General features: G+C 41.1%; 1 protein-coding gene across 1 annotated transcript; it reads left to right on the forward strand.

The window, feature by feature from the left end:
• Window positions 1-1,043: 1,043 nt before the first annotated feature.
• LOC122777595 (transketolase-like) lies at window positions 1,044-14,166 on the forward strand. The gene is made up of 14 exons (XM_044038926.1): window positions 1,044-1,341; window positions 3,525-3,642; window positions 4,440-4,553; window positions 4,927-5,024; window positions 7,408-7,599; window positions 8,083-8,201; window positions 9,252-9,448; window positions 9,551-9,715; window positions 10,585-10,741; window positions 11,425-11,555; window positions 11,666-11,749; window positions 11,863-11,956; window positions 12,072-12,194; window positions 13,385-14,166. The coding sequence occupies exons 1-14, from the start codon at window positions 1,235-1,237 to the stop codon at window positions 13,570-13,572; spliced, it is 1,887 nt and encodes a 628-aa protein (XP_043894861.1). The 5' UTR covers window positions 1,044-1,234; the 3' UTR covers window positions 13,573-14,166.
• The last annotated feature ends 3,699 nt before the right edge of the window (window positions 14,167-17,865 follow it).

Raw genomic sequence — 17,865 nt, forward strand, 5'->3', positions numbered from 1 at the left:
GGAAAGATGACCTGGCTGTGGATGTCTCAAGATCAACAAACATTGTTAGTCTGCTAAAAAAAACAATTACTTAAAATTGTTAAAATTATCGCTAAAATAATTGTACATCATCTGCGTCCTTTTCATATGATCCAGCCTCACAGCACATGACTCTATATATACACACCGTATATTGCAATCAACTACAAGACACTTCATTATATATTCAATATATTAACATTTTAATAAATTAAAGTTCTTTTGCCTTTTTTCATCATACTGGTGCAGATATGACCGAAAGATTGGCACCATGTTACTCCACGGTGCAACAGCAAGAACAAGAAAAATCCATTACTGAAAGGTGAGAGCATGACACCTCTATGTATATATGTGTGTGTGTGACATATACACATATACTATACTATATTAAATGTTATTGTTATTAATTTGGCAAACAAACTGAATTCACTTTTTCATACCCAAATTTGAGCAGACTCACTGGGCTTGTAAATAACTATAATTTGACATTTTAATCAAGAAATAATAATAATGTGCTTTACTATTTTTTTCCTTTCTGTGTAGTGTTGTTTTTTCTGCAAAACAGTAAATTCATGGATAACAATAATAATTATATTTTTAAGCATTCGAAACACAATTTCGGTAACAGAGCTTCTACATACTGGTGTAGTAACCAGTAGAGAAACATGCTGTTAATTTAGGGCAGCTGTGGCCTAAACCTTACAATGGGTAGGTGGTCGTCTAATAAATATGTTAAGCAGTCAATATGTATATGTATATATGTAATGTACGCATTTATTGTTATTATTTATCTTTATTATAGTAATAATATTAATTAATTTCTGTTTGACATGTCCTCAGAATGTAATATATTATGTAGATACATGAAGCTGACCGTGTGTGTTCGGCTCTCGTGCACTGACGCGCTCTCGTGGCCTTGGTCTCTGCCCGCTGCTGTTCTCCCATTGGCTGCTGTCCTGCGTGACAGTTAGGAGTATAACTCTCTGCTCATTTTAGCCCTAGATTAGCCATATTCATAGGCTTTGCCTTCAAACACGCCCCCTCTCTCCTCCTCCTCCTCCTCTCTGCGTCTCTCTCAGGTTCAACAGCACTTCTCTTTTTAACCCCTGCTATTACTGTCATCGCCTCAACTCTCGGGACAGTAAATCGGGGAAGTTAACTCTTTAATTCTATTTAACCAATTTGAGTGAACGCGCGCGGTGTGCTCTTCGGCCAGATGGAGGACTACCATAAACCAGACCAGCAGACAGTGCAGGCGCTCAGGAACATCGCCACCCGCCTCCGGATCAACTCCATCAAGGCGACAACTGCGGCGGGCAGCGGGTAAGAGGAGTGCGATTAAGAAGTACACACAACTGCACATGTGAAGTAGTTGGACAAAACAAGTGAACACTGTCCCGGGGGGCAGGTGCATGTTTATTTTCCCCCGTGCGTGACAGCAAAATTAGAAAAATGGACAATGCAGGCTACATAAGACATGATGCACTTACTGTAAGAGGAGCAGCAGTGCAAAGTCACGAGTGGGTTTATTATCGCGCACAATCTGCCACAGCGTAAACATCGTCTCTGGTTTCACTGTGCGTAAAACAGGCGCGTGCCAGATGTGTGCGCAATTCACGCACTGCTCCAGAAAGAAGAGCCCGTTTGGCACAAAGGTGCTAGATGCGTCTACATCTGACTTCACGTGTACGTCAATTTTTCTAGAGCAATGGGATTAAAACATGGTAACTTAGTTCTGGAGGCTCGGCCATGATGGCTGCGTCTGTTCTGTGACAGAGAGACTGGGTCTGTGCGCGAGTTCGTGCGTGCAGCTGCCAGAGGAGCGAGCGACCTGCGGGGCGACGTGGTGAGTGGAAGCAGCAGAATGGACCCAGGATGAAACATATGATATAAGTGGGCTTGTGCCGCGCCTGCGTGCGCCTGCGTGCGCCGGGCCCGGGACAGTAAAGCTCTCACACCACAGTCAAGTTGACAGAGTTAATCAGGCAAACCGCAAAATATCCGGTGTGAAATTTCAGAATAAAACGCGAATTAATAAACGCTCTGTAATATTTTTTTAAAAACAATAACTGGTTGAAAAGAAAAATGAATAGGTGACTAATTTCTCTGTCCCCATTTTGATATTTAAATCCTGCTTCTCTGACATCTGATACGTTGTTGGAGTGACAGACTTTTACGAGGAAGTAGACATTAAATATGATCATAGCAACTGCAAAACTGAGTCTTTTAGACTCCTATTATATTAACAAATACAAGTTTGGTTTGAGTTTGTAAGCAAAAACAAAAACCATCAACCTAATGTTTCTTGGCTAAATTTTCTCTGTGTTGCAAAACGTGCATTTGAATTCATATGACACCCTTAAGTCCAGTGGTGTGTACAGACATTTGGAAGGGCATGGGCAAAAATTAAAAGGGCACCTACTGTGCAGGTGCCACTAGTACGCTGAAGACAGGCATGTCCAAAATGAGACCTGGGGCCAAATGCACCATCACACATTAATGTTTAATTCATTACCGTATAGATGGGCATTTTCTACACAGCACATTTCTTCTAAGGACACCCTACAGGACACTGTCATGTAGGGACAGTAGGCCACTTCATAAAGGCATCTTTTTTGATTGGAAGGTCACTCATAGGAAACAAGTTGCAAGAGCATCTTATAGGGCACTGCATCACTTTTCTCCTTTAGAAACACTTGTGGTCAACACTGCACTTCAAAAATTATATAATATATATAATAAATTTAACAAATTAGTTTCTTTCAAGACAAGAGAAGCAGTGATCATCAGGCTGTCGAGAAGCCAGACGGTAAACAGGTCATACAGAAACATACATAAAAGAAACTGAAACTGTAGCTTCTCCCACTTTGATTTCATTCATTTTTGTCACTCATTCAGTGTTGAAGTTTTCATCCGTCAAACTTATATATCCTTCAATTGTTTATCATCATCATCTCCTACTTATTTTTACTTTGCTAATGTTTGACTGTTTGACTGAAAATCATTTCCTATCCAGGACATTGATGGAGCAGGCTTGAGTGAGGTATATTACTGGCATGTGTTTTGACTATAGTGAAGTGAAGAATAATGTGCAAGAAGTAATAATACGTCATAATCACGCTTGTTTTATGTGACTTTAACAGTTTGGAATTACTCACCAAATGCTGGTTTTGCATTGGGTGAACATGTATGTGTGCATGTGTGAGAGGGTGAAAGAGGTGATGTCATGGAAATGCATTTATGTTATGAAGTTTAAGTTTGAGAGAAAGAGAGAGAGATGCTGTGTATGTACAGATTGTTGGATCCTGATGAAGTCAGTATTACACCTGCCTTACTCAACTCAACTCAGCTCTCTGACTACTGTTTCTCTGGCATGAAATAACCCACTAGAGCTGCCACTTCTTTTCTTTTGTCTCTGCATCCGAGTGAATGTTGCACTAAAACGGGATTTCAGATTTGAACTGAAGAATGAGGAGGTTCCTAAACATGTTTTTTTTTTGTTACAGTCATCCCACATCATGCTGCAGCGTGGCAGAGATTATGTCCGTGCTCTTTTTTCACACCATGAAGTACCGACCTGAAGACCCCCGTAACCCCAACAATGACCGCTTCATCCTCTCTAAGGTAAAATGTGCTTGCGTATATTGTTGAGTAAACATGTGATGTTTACTCAGAGGTAATGCATAATAAAACAACAGATTCATTGTTAGTTGTAGTATGAATACAAATAAATAATGTATTGCCGTTGTTTCTTGTTTATAACAGTGCCATTAAATTAAAATTGCTTGCTTCTGGATTATCTGATAAATTAGATCAGAAGCATGTTTCATATTTGAATTGAAAATAAATCCTCACTGTTTGACTAATCGTGTATTATAACAAGTAGCAATGCACTGATGGGGGATGTATGTGGGTTAATGCCTGTTTGTGTTTGTGTGAATGTCCATTCAGATTTGATCCAAGGCAGAAACATTTGTTTTCATATTGTGACATAATTTTCTTCAATATCAATATAAATAAGGTTTAATATAAATAGTTATGTTAATGCACTGTGCAAACACACGTTGAGAAACACACACATACACAGTAATTGCCATTTAAAGTTTGTTGAAAGTTGTTTTTGCCTTGTGCAAACCCTAAGGGAATTTTTAAACCACAGTTAAATGGTTTCTCCAATTTTTACTCTAAATCTTAATCTTTAATAATCTGAGTTTTCATTTCATCGGTTATCAATATTGAGTGATTTGGTAATGTTTTTGTCACAGCCCAAGTTATTGAAATCTCAGCACACTCATCTATGGTTAACTAGATGAGTTTAATACTACAAATCAAAAATAGTAGATTATTATTATTAGAATAATTATTGCCTGAACTGTACCGTATGTTGTAACACCAATGATAAGGTTATTCTGTGTTGTTAGGGCCATGCAGCTCCTGTGTTGTATGCCGTGTGGGCAGAGACGGGCTACCTGAAGGAGAATGAGCTTTTCAACCTCCGCAAGATCGACTCCATCCTGGAAGGACACCCTGTGCCGGTGAGGTGACGCTCAGTCCTACAGCCAAAGAAATATACAGTGTGTCACTGCATGTAGCCATATTAACATTTAACTATTCATTTATATAATATTAAAAATTGAACGGCTTTTAAAATTCTCACTTTAATTTGATTGGGTTGTCTATTATCTCATTTCCTGGTGTTAATAATACTTACACTATAAACACTGAGCAGCAATGTTGGTGGTTCTCAACCTGGGGATAGAGACAAACGGTTGCAAGATAAATCTCATCATTTTTGCTTTTCCTCTGTGGAATTCTGGATTGTTAAACCAATTATTGCCAAAATTGTACATTATAGAGACATGAAGAATAAGATGTTATGTGTGTGTGTGTGTGTGTGCGTACTAACAGAGGCAGCAGTTTGTGGATGTGGCCACTGGATCTCTGGGTCAGGGGCTGGGAGCTGCATGTGGAATGGCCTACACTGGGAAGTACTTTGACAAGGCCAGGTAACAAACACACTCCAACTCACAACTAGAGGCAGACAACTAGACATTATGAAATGATGCAGGGTATAGTATACACAACGATGGGCCACAATGACATGTGACATTTCACCCTGGAGCTTTAGTTAAACTGTAAGTGACAGGCCTGGTTTGGAATGACATTTAAGCAGCTGCTCAGACGCTGACCTCTGATCAGATCTTCATGAATGTAACCACACTGAAGTCTGACAAAAAAGCTGATTAGAACATCCACAGTGAAGGCCCACCATTCTTGGTGTTAATAATACTTTCACTATAAACACCGAGCAGCAATTTTGGTGGTTCTCAACATGGGGATAGAGAGAGACAAAAATCAGTTTTCAGCAACTATTCAACAGACCTCATGTGTCTCCTTTGTTCTAGTGTGATCTAGAAAGAGCCAAATGGGTTTTAGTCCAACTATAGACAGAGTGAGAGCTGTGTGGCCTGTTCTACAACACAATACATTCCACTCACTTGCTCATAGAAGGTGGAGCTGATGCAAAAGTAGCCAAACTGAATGTCGACTACTGGTCATTATGGACAGAACAGACGGAAATGATCATGTGTGGAGGTTTGTACCTTTGTACACAGCAGACACAGTGAAACAGGAGGTCGGGGAATAGCGTAGTTGCACTCTGACACTTTGATATCTCTCTCCCTGGCGCTCTCTCTCCCTCTGCATTCTGTGTGCACTCGATTGTTTCTGCTCTAATAATCACACATGCAAGAACACAGTTACTCCCTCTTCTCCCCGCCTCGCCCTCTCACCTCATCTTCTCTACCTAAAAAAATGATTTAAGCATACATTTTGGATTTCTATGAATATACATCTATACGTGACATAACGTTGCGTGTGATTGTACAAGCCTGTGCGTTTCCACTAAGATTATCGGAGTCATTTGCTGCTACATAACGGCTCCAGGCTCACTCGCCTAGGGAACGACATCACTGGTTTCATAACCATGAACTGCTGAATGGCAGCAATATCAACATGTGAGTTATGATCTGAGTAAAACAGCAAATTCAACCACCTACAAACTTCAATTGTTGTCATTGTAAGAAGAAATCCTACAGACTACCAAAGAAGCCTCTAGACGGTCTCTGAGTGTGGTTTATTAAAGCAATGATACATGAATGAACCTGTCAAATGTACTTATCCACAGCATGAAGATGAAACTCAACACCACTCATTGTTTCATGCTTGTGTGACTCTGGTTCAATATTCTGCTGCTCTAAACATGAGGTGATTGGATAAAAAGAGGCAGGGTTTCTCCTCATGCTCTGTCAAGCTTTGAACCACACCCAGGGGATAATATGAGTGTTTTGAGTGGAAGTGTTGGTGACACCATGGGGGAAGGCAGTGAGCGTGTCGATGCGCCCTCTTGATGGAGTTTTTAAGTAAAGACGAGAGAAGACAGACACACAAGATCACTGGAGATATCATGACTCCTGTTTGCTGGTCTTCTAGTGATCTGGATTTCCCGTCAGAAAGTCTGTGAGTGTGTGTGTGCACCCAATGAAGAATCAGGATGAGCGAAACCAGAAAACACAGAACTATGTGAGAGGAGCCGAGTTCGTAACGTGTATTGATGAGTTATTAGTGTGGAAGACGAGGAGCTCAGCACATCATGGGATATCCCCCTGCCACCAGCAATCGTTCGCTCGGGGATAGTTCAAAACGAGTCAGTCCTGACTCCTTTCTTGACATCTTGACTTGTCTGCCTTTGACACCGAGATGGGAAGGAATCAGAATGACCAGAAATCCTGTTTGTGACACATGAAGCTGAATCTAATCACAGTTGCTCTTGCTATATTTTGAACTGTATGTAGTTAAGAGCAAATAAGAATTATTACAAATAATAAAAGCAGTTCAGAGGAGCTTTATTTTCCTGACCCTGCAGTTTATTTACACTACATGCTTGAAAACCCTCTTTTCTCTCCCTCTCTCCCTCTGTTGAATCCCTCTCACCTCATTCTCCACTCCTCCTCTCTTTTCTTTCTCCGACCTGTGTTTCTTTCTTTGCACGCAGGGTTGGAATGCGTGGTGTAATGCGCTGTGTCTCGTCCTATCTTCCAGCTTTAATGAGAATGTGTCTATTTGACTAGAAAGCTGTCAGGAGTCGTTAGGCCATGAGAGCATATAGCAAGGATGATCTGAGTGCAGCAGGGGGGTGAAGGGTGTGTGTGTGTGTGTGTGTTTAGGTGTGGGGGTCAGCTGTCACGTCCACCTCTATAGGAGGAATCACAGAAGGAGAAAATGTGTAGAGGAAAAATGGAGCTGATGTTTTTTGACTTTTGGCTGTTTTAGCCTCAGATGCATTTCAAAACATGAGACCTCTCTCTCCCTCTCTCTCCCTCTCCGTAGCTACCGTGTCTTTTGCCTGCTGGGCGATGGAGAGATGTCCGAGGGCTCAGTGTGGGAGGCCATGGCTTTTGCCTCCTACTACCAGCTTGACAACCTAGTGGCCATCTTGGACATCAACCGCCTGGGTCAAAGTGACCCAACTCCACTGCAGCACCACGTGGAGAAGTACCAGCGACGCTGTGAGGCCTTTGGGTGAGTCAGGTTTAGGGCGTGCACAGGAGGGTTGGTGGTGTGTCCTTAAACTGTAAGCTGAGTTGGACAAATAATCATCCCAATTTAAAGTAAATCCTGTGTTATTCATTAAAGTAAATCACAAATGGAGGATTTGCTGCTGATAGTTTTCATTTGAAAGTAACTCTTAGAAACTATCATTTATTTACCATTTGGCATGAAATTATAAGAAAACATAATGTTGCTATTATGCTGACCATGATAATTATGATGCATGATATTATTGCTTTAATATTTTTTAATTCTGTCCATAATCGCTTTCAGAAACTTAAATCACAAAAAAGAGTGAACATTACTAGAACATGCCGCCTGTTCAGGCATTTCAACGTAAAACACTCTTTATGACTTTATGTTGGCAAGCTAGACCGCATTTTCAAGTTTGAGTTGTTGGAGCATCTTGTCAGTCAGACTGTATTTAAATGTTTTACCTCTGGTGTTTCCCAGCTGGCATGCTGTCATTGTGGACGGACACAGTGTGGACGAGCTGTGTAAGGTGCTGAGTCAGCCTCGTCATCAGCCACTAGCCATCATCGCCAAGACTATCAAGGGGAAAGGCATACCAGGTACAATAATTAGTGACATAGTAATTGCTGATTTTTAAATGATGAAATAATAGTTATTTCGAAGTTCTTGTGATGGCTGTAGGGACACATCTTTTGGTGCAGAGAGGCAATAACTCACTGTAATCCTGGCAGCGCTTAGTGATTAAGCTGCTGAATCTTCCTAATCCCTCAGAATGTGTAGGACACACTCACAGTGACAGGCCATTGTACAGGAGTTGTGATAAGAATAAAGGGGAGTGTGCATGACCACATGTTGGTCAGGCACAAAGAAACATGACAAAGTGTGTATGTTTAAGACGGGAATACATCTTTGTTTTTATGAGAAAGCTCCTGTCCGCCATGATGGAAGTTGTCATAAGCCTGGTGTCTTGTGATTTTAACCTTTGACCTCTAAAGCAGTCTGTAGTGACCCACTGAAGTGGAATATTGTTATGCAAGTGGCGCACGCACATACATAAATGTGGAAGAGATACATAGACAGAATATGCACTTTAACTCTCTGTTTGATTCAAAATCTTACCTAAATGTCATTGAGACCACCTCAGGATTATGTTTGGTTTCAGTATCATCCGCTGTTAACAACCTGCAGACTTTTGTGACGTGAGCCATAGAATCAAAACTCCCATTTAGCAGCCTAGAAATTCACATTTTGATCAGTGCCATGTTTGGTTTTGCAACTTGACATTAACAGACATTCACCTGCAAAACAGGCACCCAGCTGACGATACAGCTGATCATCACACTGGTGTCCACTTTTGTTTGCCATGCTTTATCAACCGTTTACCTATGAATGGGAACATGATTTACAAAAGTGACATCATGTGCTACTGATGAAGACCTGAAACTAGTCATTTCTCCCATAGACCTCAATTCAAACTGTTCTTTTTGCAACCAACAGTGGCCCCCTGGTGGCTATTTACCATGTTCTTACTTCCTGGTTGGCCTCAACTGGCTTCCCGGAAGACTACTTATATGTCTGTGGTGGAAAAAAAAGGTATTCTAAATGTGCATTAGTACTCAGGTTTGTGTGTGTGTGTGTTTGTGTCTCAGTGGCTGAGGATAAGATGGGCTGGCATGGTAAACCCCTGCCCAAAGACATGGCCGAGAGTTTGATCAAAGAGCTGCAGGGCCGCATCATCAGCTGCAATAAACGCCTCTATCCTGCTCCGCCAAGCGAGGATACATCTCCTGTCAGCCTCCGCAACATCCGCATGCCAAGCGCACCCAGCTACAAACCTGGAGACAAGGTGCGATCAGTGACGGTCGCACCAACCACAAAAAAAGAAATAAACAGCAAATAAACAGTGGTAGTTATTTGTTGTGTTGTTTGTTTGTCCCGGTAAACACAGATCGCTACGAGGAAGGCTTACGGCATGGCTCTGGCCAAGCTGGGTCGTTACAATGAGCATGTGGTGGCTCTGGATGGAGACACCAAGAACTCCACCTTCTCCGAGCTCTTTAAGAATGAACACCCCAACCGCTACGTGGAGTGTTACATTGCAGAGCAGAACATGGTAAGAAACAGATGTGAGCTCCGTAGTTAGAGAGCTGCAGATGTTCTGGACGACAGCTTAGACTGAGAAAATGTACCTTTATAAATCTTAACAGTATTGGTTAGTGTAGTAACAGTTATTTCTCTGAATGTGAACTTTGCATTCAGTTAAAGTGTGCCCTTTTCCATTTATTAGATATGTTTATATTGAACTCATATTTAAGAAAGCAATGTTACGTTCTAAATGCAGTGCAGGAGTAGTGTATGAAATATAAAATACAGTTTATTAGTTACAGGTTAGTTGAACAAGAACAGCAGGTTAAAGCCACCCTAATGGCTGTGCTGCTAAACATCAGTGTGCTGCTGACAAAGCTAACATGCTGATAAAGGCAAAGCAGGTTTGATGTTTACATTAACAGACTGACATGTTTACATGTGCAAATAAGTGCAGCAGAGGCTGAAGGAAATGTGTTTTAAGAAGCAGCTGTAAAGACAAGAGAAAATGTCAACCTCATGGTGGCGCTACAGGAAGAGTCAGGGTCTCACACAAACAGAAGTAGTCAAGTTCAAGTTCTAATACTTCAAATGTACCGTGTATGTGTACAAATTGTTCCAAACAAATAAAATCAATGTATATGACAGTGTAGGCACAGCGATGTGAGAAGTTTTATATTCATTGTTTTTTATCTATGTATAATATTCTACATCCATACTTACTAGTGTTTTCTTCTTTAGCCTCCAGTTCCCTGCCTTAACTGTTTTGCCCATTGAAGTAAAGTCTTAAAACTCTATAATGACTTACTTTTCCTCATCTTGCTATAAATGCATTTTTTTTTTTTTTTTAAACCATCTCCCTTCATTACTTTCATATCATTTGTTTCTCTCTTGCAGGTGAGCGTCGCAGTAGGTTGTGCCGTGCGTGACCGCAACGTGGTGTTTGCCAGCACCTTCGCCACATTCTTCACTCGAGCCTACGACCAGCTCCGCATGGCCGCCATCTCCGAGAGCAACATCAACCTCTGCGGCTCCCACTGCGGCGTCTCCATTGGTCAGTGCCCACCTCTCTACCAATCATAGGTTTCGTTATGTAAAAAATACTTTTATACATATGTCTATGCTGAAATCAAATTATGATAGTCAATATTTGGTGAGCCTGTTACTGTGAAAAGCAGTAACTTGATGAATCCCTATGACTCACCTTTCCTTTTGCTAACTGGCTCATTTCTGCTTTTACGACTGAAAAACAAGTCAATATTATAACATTTTCCTGGAAAATTGCTTGGTTGAAAAATCCTCCAGAACATGGAGAATACATCTGCAGTACAAGCCGTCTGTGGGAGATCACTCCCACAGCTGGTTGAACTTTTAATTTCCCAGAATCCTAAACCTTTTTTCCTCATCTTCTCGCCTCCTCTGTTCATTTGTCTTCACTACCCTCTCCTGGTATCAGCACTTCTCCTGTCCTTCCTCTGTCCCACCCTCCATCTCTGTGTGTCATGACGGTGATGACAGAGCGGCCTGATTCCTTTCACCTCTTCCTCCTTATCCTCCTCCTCTTCCTCCTTCTCCCTTCCATCCTCCTCCTCCTCCACTTCCTCAGGTATATTGCATTGCACTTTTACCGACTGCATGCCACTTCGAATCCACTTTCATTCATATTCCAGCCTTGAGCAAACATAAGAGTCTCACTGTCACTGACCTGTAGGTTTGCTGCTGTGTGTGTGCATGTAGGTGAAGACGGGCCCTCTCAGATGGGTCTGGAGGATCTGGCCATTTTCAGAGCCATTCCCACTGCAACCGTCTTCTATCCGAGCGATGGTGTCTCCACTGAGAAGGCTGTGGAGCTTGCTGCCAACACAAAGGTTCTCTTAAGTCACCTATACTTTTTTTAAAGGGGGGGAAGGCAAAGTATCAAATCACAAGTTTGTGTTACAAAAAAATATCAATGTAGATTATTTCTGGTTTGTTTTAGGGTTTGTGTTTCATCCGAACAAGTCGCCCAGAGAACAATGTCATCTACAACTGCAACGAAGATTTCCACGTTGGACAGGCCAAGGTTTGTGTTCACTCTGAATAAGAATCTTACAAAGCAACAATCTGATGAGACTCTGTGCACAGTTCCCTGATATACACACAAATACAGTATGTCTTGTGTGTCTTTGCACTCAGGTTGTGTATAAAACCAATGATGATCATGTGACTGTGATTGGAGCAGGAGTGACCCTTCACGAGGCTCTGGCTGCTGCTGAGCTGCTGAAAAAAGGTACAGAGAAACGTAGTGAGAATGGAAAATGGTTTTAAAAATAAAGAAAACCAACTCATGACCACAGGTGAGGCAAAATGTCATGTTCCACCGGTCTCTCTCTTCTTCTCCTCAGACAGAATCAACATCCGTGTGATTGACCCGTTCACCATCAAACCGCTGGATTCTAAGACCATCATTGAAAACGCCAGGGCAACCAGAGGACGCATCATCACAGTGGAGGACCACTACTATGAAGGTGACGAGTCAGACGACAAAAATCAGGGAGGGAAGATTAAGGGTGGATGATAGGGGCAAAAAAAATAACTCAATTTAAAGGATATCTAGACAATATCCTTTAAAGAGATTATAGCACTGGACGCAAGTTTTTTTGAAGAAAACAACTCTTATTCTAATTAAACATAAGACTTACTACTGAACTGCAGTGTAGAAACACTGAACTCTGGGTAAACATTCGGATGCTCAGCTGTAAGGTCAAATGTGCAGAGAATAAGCAAGAGATATAAATAATACAATTATTCAAAGACTTAAGAGAGTTGCAGGGGCTGGTGTCTCCAGGTTTCTCGACACGTGACTAACCTGTGTGGCAGGGAGGATGCCAGCGAGGTCATGTGATCTCAAAGGCTCACTTGTGGTCGTGTGACACTGAATCCTGCTCACTGCTGCAACAAAGGGGGGCTTCTGCTGCACGCGTCCAGGGGAAAGTGTGGCGTTTCAGTGTGTGTTTCATCAGTTTCTACTAAGTCATTTAAATGATAATGATAATTTGCATAACACAATATTATCTAACCTCTAGATAGATGGATGAAATAGTTTTAAAAATTTTAAAAAATAACAGTAAATGCAGGGGTGAAAGGGGGAGGGAGGGTGGGAGTGGAGGAGCTGGGAGATCCTGTCAGGGCTTCTTTATTTCAGCTGTGGCCTTTGGGCACTCATTGACCTACATACAGTACAAGCACGACAAAAACTAAGTGTCCAAAAGCTACTGTGTCTCACCCATTCCTCTTATCTCTTTCATCTAATGTCGCCGTCATCCACCAGATTATATCCAGGCCTCACATAATGGATCCATGCAAAAAATGGAAGAGGACATCAATGTCAAACAGACAGAAAAAGGAATGGGGAGTCTCAGATAAATGCTATTCTCCATATAGTAGTAAAATACACATACCATTATTTTTAAACAGGATTTTTCAACATTTGTGAAAGTGAGAAAGGAGTGAGAGGGCGGCATCAGTCCTGTCATTCCTCCTCCTCTGCAGAGACATGGATGATTTCATTTGACAGCAGGATGGAGGAAAGGAAACAATGAAGACTAGTGGACAGAAATTACTGACTTGAATGTGATTTTTAGGAGAAAATCTAAAAGATGTGATTTGGGTGAAGCTTAGGCAACAATTGTGACTGCTCCATCTTCTGATTTCCCAGGTGGTCTGGGTGAGGCAGTGTCCTCAGCGGTCGTAAACGAAACCGGCTTCTTTGTCCACCGCCTGGCAGTTTCCCAGGTGCCGCGCAGTGGTAAGCCCCACGAGCTGATGCGGATCTTTGGCATCGACCGTGATGCCATCGCTCAGGCAGCCCGTAAGATGCTCAGTAGCTCCGCCAACGCTAAGTAAGAATGCTGCAGCTGGGGCAGCAGCTTTAACAGCATGGTAAAGGACTCTGTGGTTAACTTGTGATTATCATGGAGGCACCAAACATGCAAATTAGGCAACACGGGAGGAGAAGCACCGGGGGCCCACTCACACTCTCCTCCCCTACAACAATTTGAAGCCTTTATTCGAAAATAAAAAAACAACAACTTTTTTTTCTTTTCTTTTCTCTTTAACTGTCGTCGATGTGATTTAACACTCCCACCTCAAATTTTGCCCACCAGTTTGTGAGTCCAGTAAACACCGCTCCTTCACTCAAACATATAATTAACTCCCCACCCTCTAACCCCTCTCCTACCTCCTAGAGAATGATCTGGTACTGCTGTAGTGTTTGAGTAAAAGCAGTGAACGTGGTTTGGAGTTCAGTGAAATCTTCTATTTTCTGTGGAAACCCTCTCAGGTCGTCAGTGCTGTGTCACAATCATCTGCGCCTAGTACGACTTTGTAAACCCCACCCTGAAGGTGTGAAGAAACTGTTTGAGCACTGACTGTTGTTACCTTTTTGACCCTGACTTAGATGGGAGCGATGCACACCAATAAAGAGATGATTTCTTCACATTTCCTGTGTCAGACATCTTTCTATCAGGTTGCGGTGAAACAAGGATCAAATGAGAAACAGAAACTTCTCCGTTATACATCACAATCCTATTTGCTCACATCCTGGGAAACAATGATTCTTGAAGGTACACACTATAAGTCAACTGAAGGAAACACTGTCTCTGCCACATAAGGATATGTGTGTATTATTGCTTAAACAATTAAGAGCATCTTGATCCAGAATTTAAAAAAAATACAAATTCTTACAAATTAAGGTTACATGCCAACATCTAGAAGATGAATGTGTGTCGTAGCGTTGCACTAGAAATGACACACAAACTGCCAAAAATAAAGCAGATCAAGAAGAGTCTGGTGATCCCAACAATGCTGCTTGTATTACTGTTATTTAACCGAGGACTGAATGCCAATTAAACACATTACTGTTGCTTAAAACTGCATTTAGGATTAAACACGGTTTTAACCAGCAGGAATGGGATATTAGTTTCTAGTACAGCGCTAGTGACACTAGTAACAGTTAAATTGGTGCAGTCCACCAAAATAATAACAAAGTGATCGTTTTCATGAAGCACCACCAACGTAAATATTTTTACCTGCTCAAGAGTCATAAGATACATAAATAAACATGACTTTAACTTGTTTTAAACACGTAGTCTTAGTGCAGAACAATAGTCTGACTTCTACGATGTCAGACTATTGACATCGTAGTTTTATTTGATTAAAAGTCAAATTAATTCAATTAATTCAAGTTCATACAGTATATCTGTATATATAGTCACTTTGAAATAAAATAATTTTTGGTTGTGTTGCCTTAGAATAAGCCTTGTACATACTTATGGTATTAAATACAATTCCTGCCAATAAACATCCTACATGTTGAGGATATTCTGATGAAGTTTTTAAAACCTTGTTTGTTTGTTTTATGTTGTTACAACAAAGTAACTGATTAGATGAGTTTTGAGTTTTATCATTTGTTGTATATTTATTTAGAGTTTATTGATAGGCAAACAGACAGTTTAAGTCCTGCCATTGTTTTATTTATCTCAGAAATCTGGGATAAGATTCAGGAAAAAGCTGCTGATTACAGTCGTTTAGATGAAGAACGTAAGACAGTGAATCCACAGGTATTGTATAATAAACGCAGGCATATTTTGAGATGAGTGTAAAGAGCACAGCCAAGTGCAGAACAGCAGTAAAATCCTCTTTGTCTTTCTCTACCTGACCGTGATGCCTTGTGTACTTCACAGCTTTTTGTACACTACTACACCGTCTGACCTCCAGCTGGTGAGAGGACCACAGATGATTGGATGTGATAACTGGGCTGACCCCTGACCCTGCTCCTATAGCACAGCTTGAGTCTGTCTGGTCTTTGAGGAGGACAGTGTGTGTCAGCTGTGTGTGTGAGGATCGGAAAGAAAGTAAAATGGAGTGACAGATTGTGTGAGTGCACATTCAGTACGGCACAGTTTGCACACTGTACTGTAGCTGCTGTGAGTGTGGACAGGCTGGGCGTTAAAGCAACTGTGTGTGTATCTGTCAATCTGTCGTATGGATTCTCCACTAATGTACACACGCACATCATCAACACATGTGGAGTGGCTCACACAGTTCCTGTCAAATCATATGTAATAATATGTGTTAATCTGAATGGAAAAATGGCCCCCAGCACACACATAACGGAATTCATTCCACACAGCTTTGACATAAACTATCAATGTAAAAACAATATGTTAAAAATAATAATAATAATAATAATAATAATAATAATAATAACACATCCACAGACTTTCTCATTTGCGGCATCTTTCAGGGGTTTATACACTGAAGGAAGCATTTATGTATCATCTTTGTGTTTATACACGTTGTCACCGTCTCCTAATATGTAGGCTCAAACAACGCTACACGCTTCGCTTGCCTTCCACTTCACTGAGCTGATGCATGCACATACACATTAACAGTCTACCTCATGGTCAGTGCTCCAGACACAAAGGAATATCAGAGTACAGTCACATCACGTAAAGGAGGAGTGCATCTGAATTACACAATGTGTCATTTGGGACCACAGCAATGTTGAATTTCAACTGAATGAAAAAAAGTATTCAGTCTGTTTAACTGCAAACAATATTCAAAAAGGAAAGTCATTTGGATTAATGTTATGGAAGAATCAAAGAATGATCTTAATCAACCGGGAATGTGTTATTGTGAAAAAATCAGAAGTAAAAAATCAAAATGTAAAAGAGAATAATCTTTATCAGTAGTTGCATTTTACTCTTTTCCACTATGCGACTTGTTTATTTTTTCCTCTTCTTCACCTTATCTGTCACATCCACTCTCCCACCCTCCTCCCCCTTTAGTCTCTGTACTCTACTCTTCCCTGCAGTCCCACATGAGAGCAATGAGGTCCCTGGAGCAAAGAGACTGCACTAGTGGCAGAGAGATCTTCCTCCTTCAGCTTCATCTCAATGCGTGACATTCTGCCCCTCCCCTGTGATGCCTAACCGAGAACCCACAATGATCCCAGTCCTCTGCAGGGCTGTCTGGCATGTAATGTGTTGCTATAGGTTAGTGAGAAGATTTATCTTTTGACAACGGTATCTCAGGTGACAAAGATATGTCCTGAAAAACGGTCCTGCTACCCCAGGTGTGGATTGTGTTGTAGAAAAGTAGTGAAGAAGCAGATGAAAAATGCAGGCAGAGGGGCAGGGCAGAGGAGAGAGAGGCTGTGTCGTCATGTCAACTGACTCCATCTTACGTAGAAACCCACCATTTTACATGTTATTGCCATTAAAGGAAACATATGCTGCTTACAAAATCAGGAGTCTGGTAAAATCATGTACTCACTGCAACATGAAGGGTGACATGTTTGCTAGTTGCTGGAGATGTTGGGAATCTCCTCAAGTCACTCGGTCAAGAACTGCAAGATCAAACTCACCTGAGGAAACAAGAGGACACAGTTAGGAAAAGAGTGGAGACCTTAATGTCCTCTTATAAATACAGATCCTGCATCACAAAGCAGAATCAACATTGCACAGTGTGTATGACCTGCATCACACAATGAACCACTAATCTATTTTACATTACATTATGGCATCTTTCAGATTCATTACAATTACTTGAAGTCATCTTACTTTTGTTTTTCTGAGGCTTTAAACTTCATCTCATGGCCTTCCTCAGCAGATAGGGTTGCTGTACAAGTTTTGAAATGACCATGGCTCTGAAAGACCGTGACAATGGGGGCTGGAAATAAATCATATTATAGGATTCAACCACAGCATAAATACATTGTAAAATAAAAACACTTTTCACAGTAAAGACCTGGTATTAAGTGGTGTGGAGTCTACAAAATCACATTCTCTCTGCAGCTTTTGTTTTGTTGAGTGATGTGATGCCCTGCTTCTTTATACATTTACACCTTTAATCATACTGCAGAGGTGAAATCATCTATAGAGACAAATAGCCAGATATTTCATATCACAAATATCTAAATAAATCTACACAACATTATGAACTATTGTGACCAATCTCTGACAAATGATAATGCACAAACGCTTGAAGAAGACGAAAAAAAAACCTGGTTGATGTGGGACGAGCTCTCTTTTCACGTTACGTTACATGGACTCGATAGCATATGACCACACAGTTTTCATCATCTTCAACCTCTGAACACAATCAATAATGAAGGATCCTAAAGGGTCAGCATAA

The sequence above is a fragment of the Solea senegalensis genome, linkage group LG11 (assembly GCF_019176455.1).
Source record: "Solea senegalensis isolate Sse05_10M linkage group LG11, IFAPA_SoseM_1, whole genome shotgun sequence".
Lineage (NCBI taxonomy): Eukaryota > Metazoa > Chordata > Actinopteri > Pleuronectiformes > Soleidae > Solea > Solea senegalensis.

Bases quoted from the DNA above. Each gene is read 5' to 3' on its own strand.
- LOC122777595 (XM_044038926.1), top strand. From the start codon at position 1,235: ATGGAGGACTACCATAAACCAGACCAGCAGACAGTGCAGGCGCTCAGG. The intron at 9,449-9,550 runs GTGCGATCAGTG...CGGTAAACACAG, and splicing joins GCTACAAACCTGGAGACAAG to ATCGCTACGAGGAAGGCTTA. The intron at 10,742-11,424 runs GTCAGTGCCCAC...GTGTGCATGTAG, and splicing joins CCACTGCGGCGTCTCCATTG to GTGAAGACGGGCCCTCTCAG.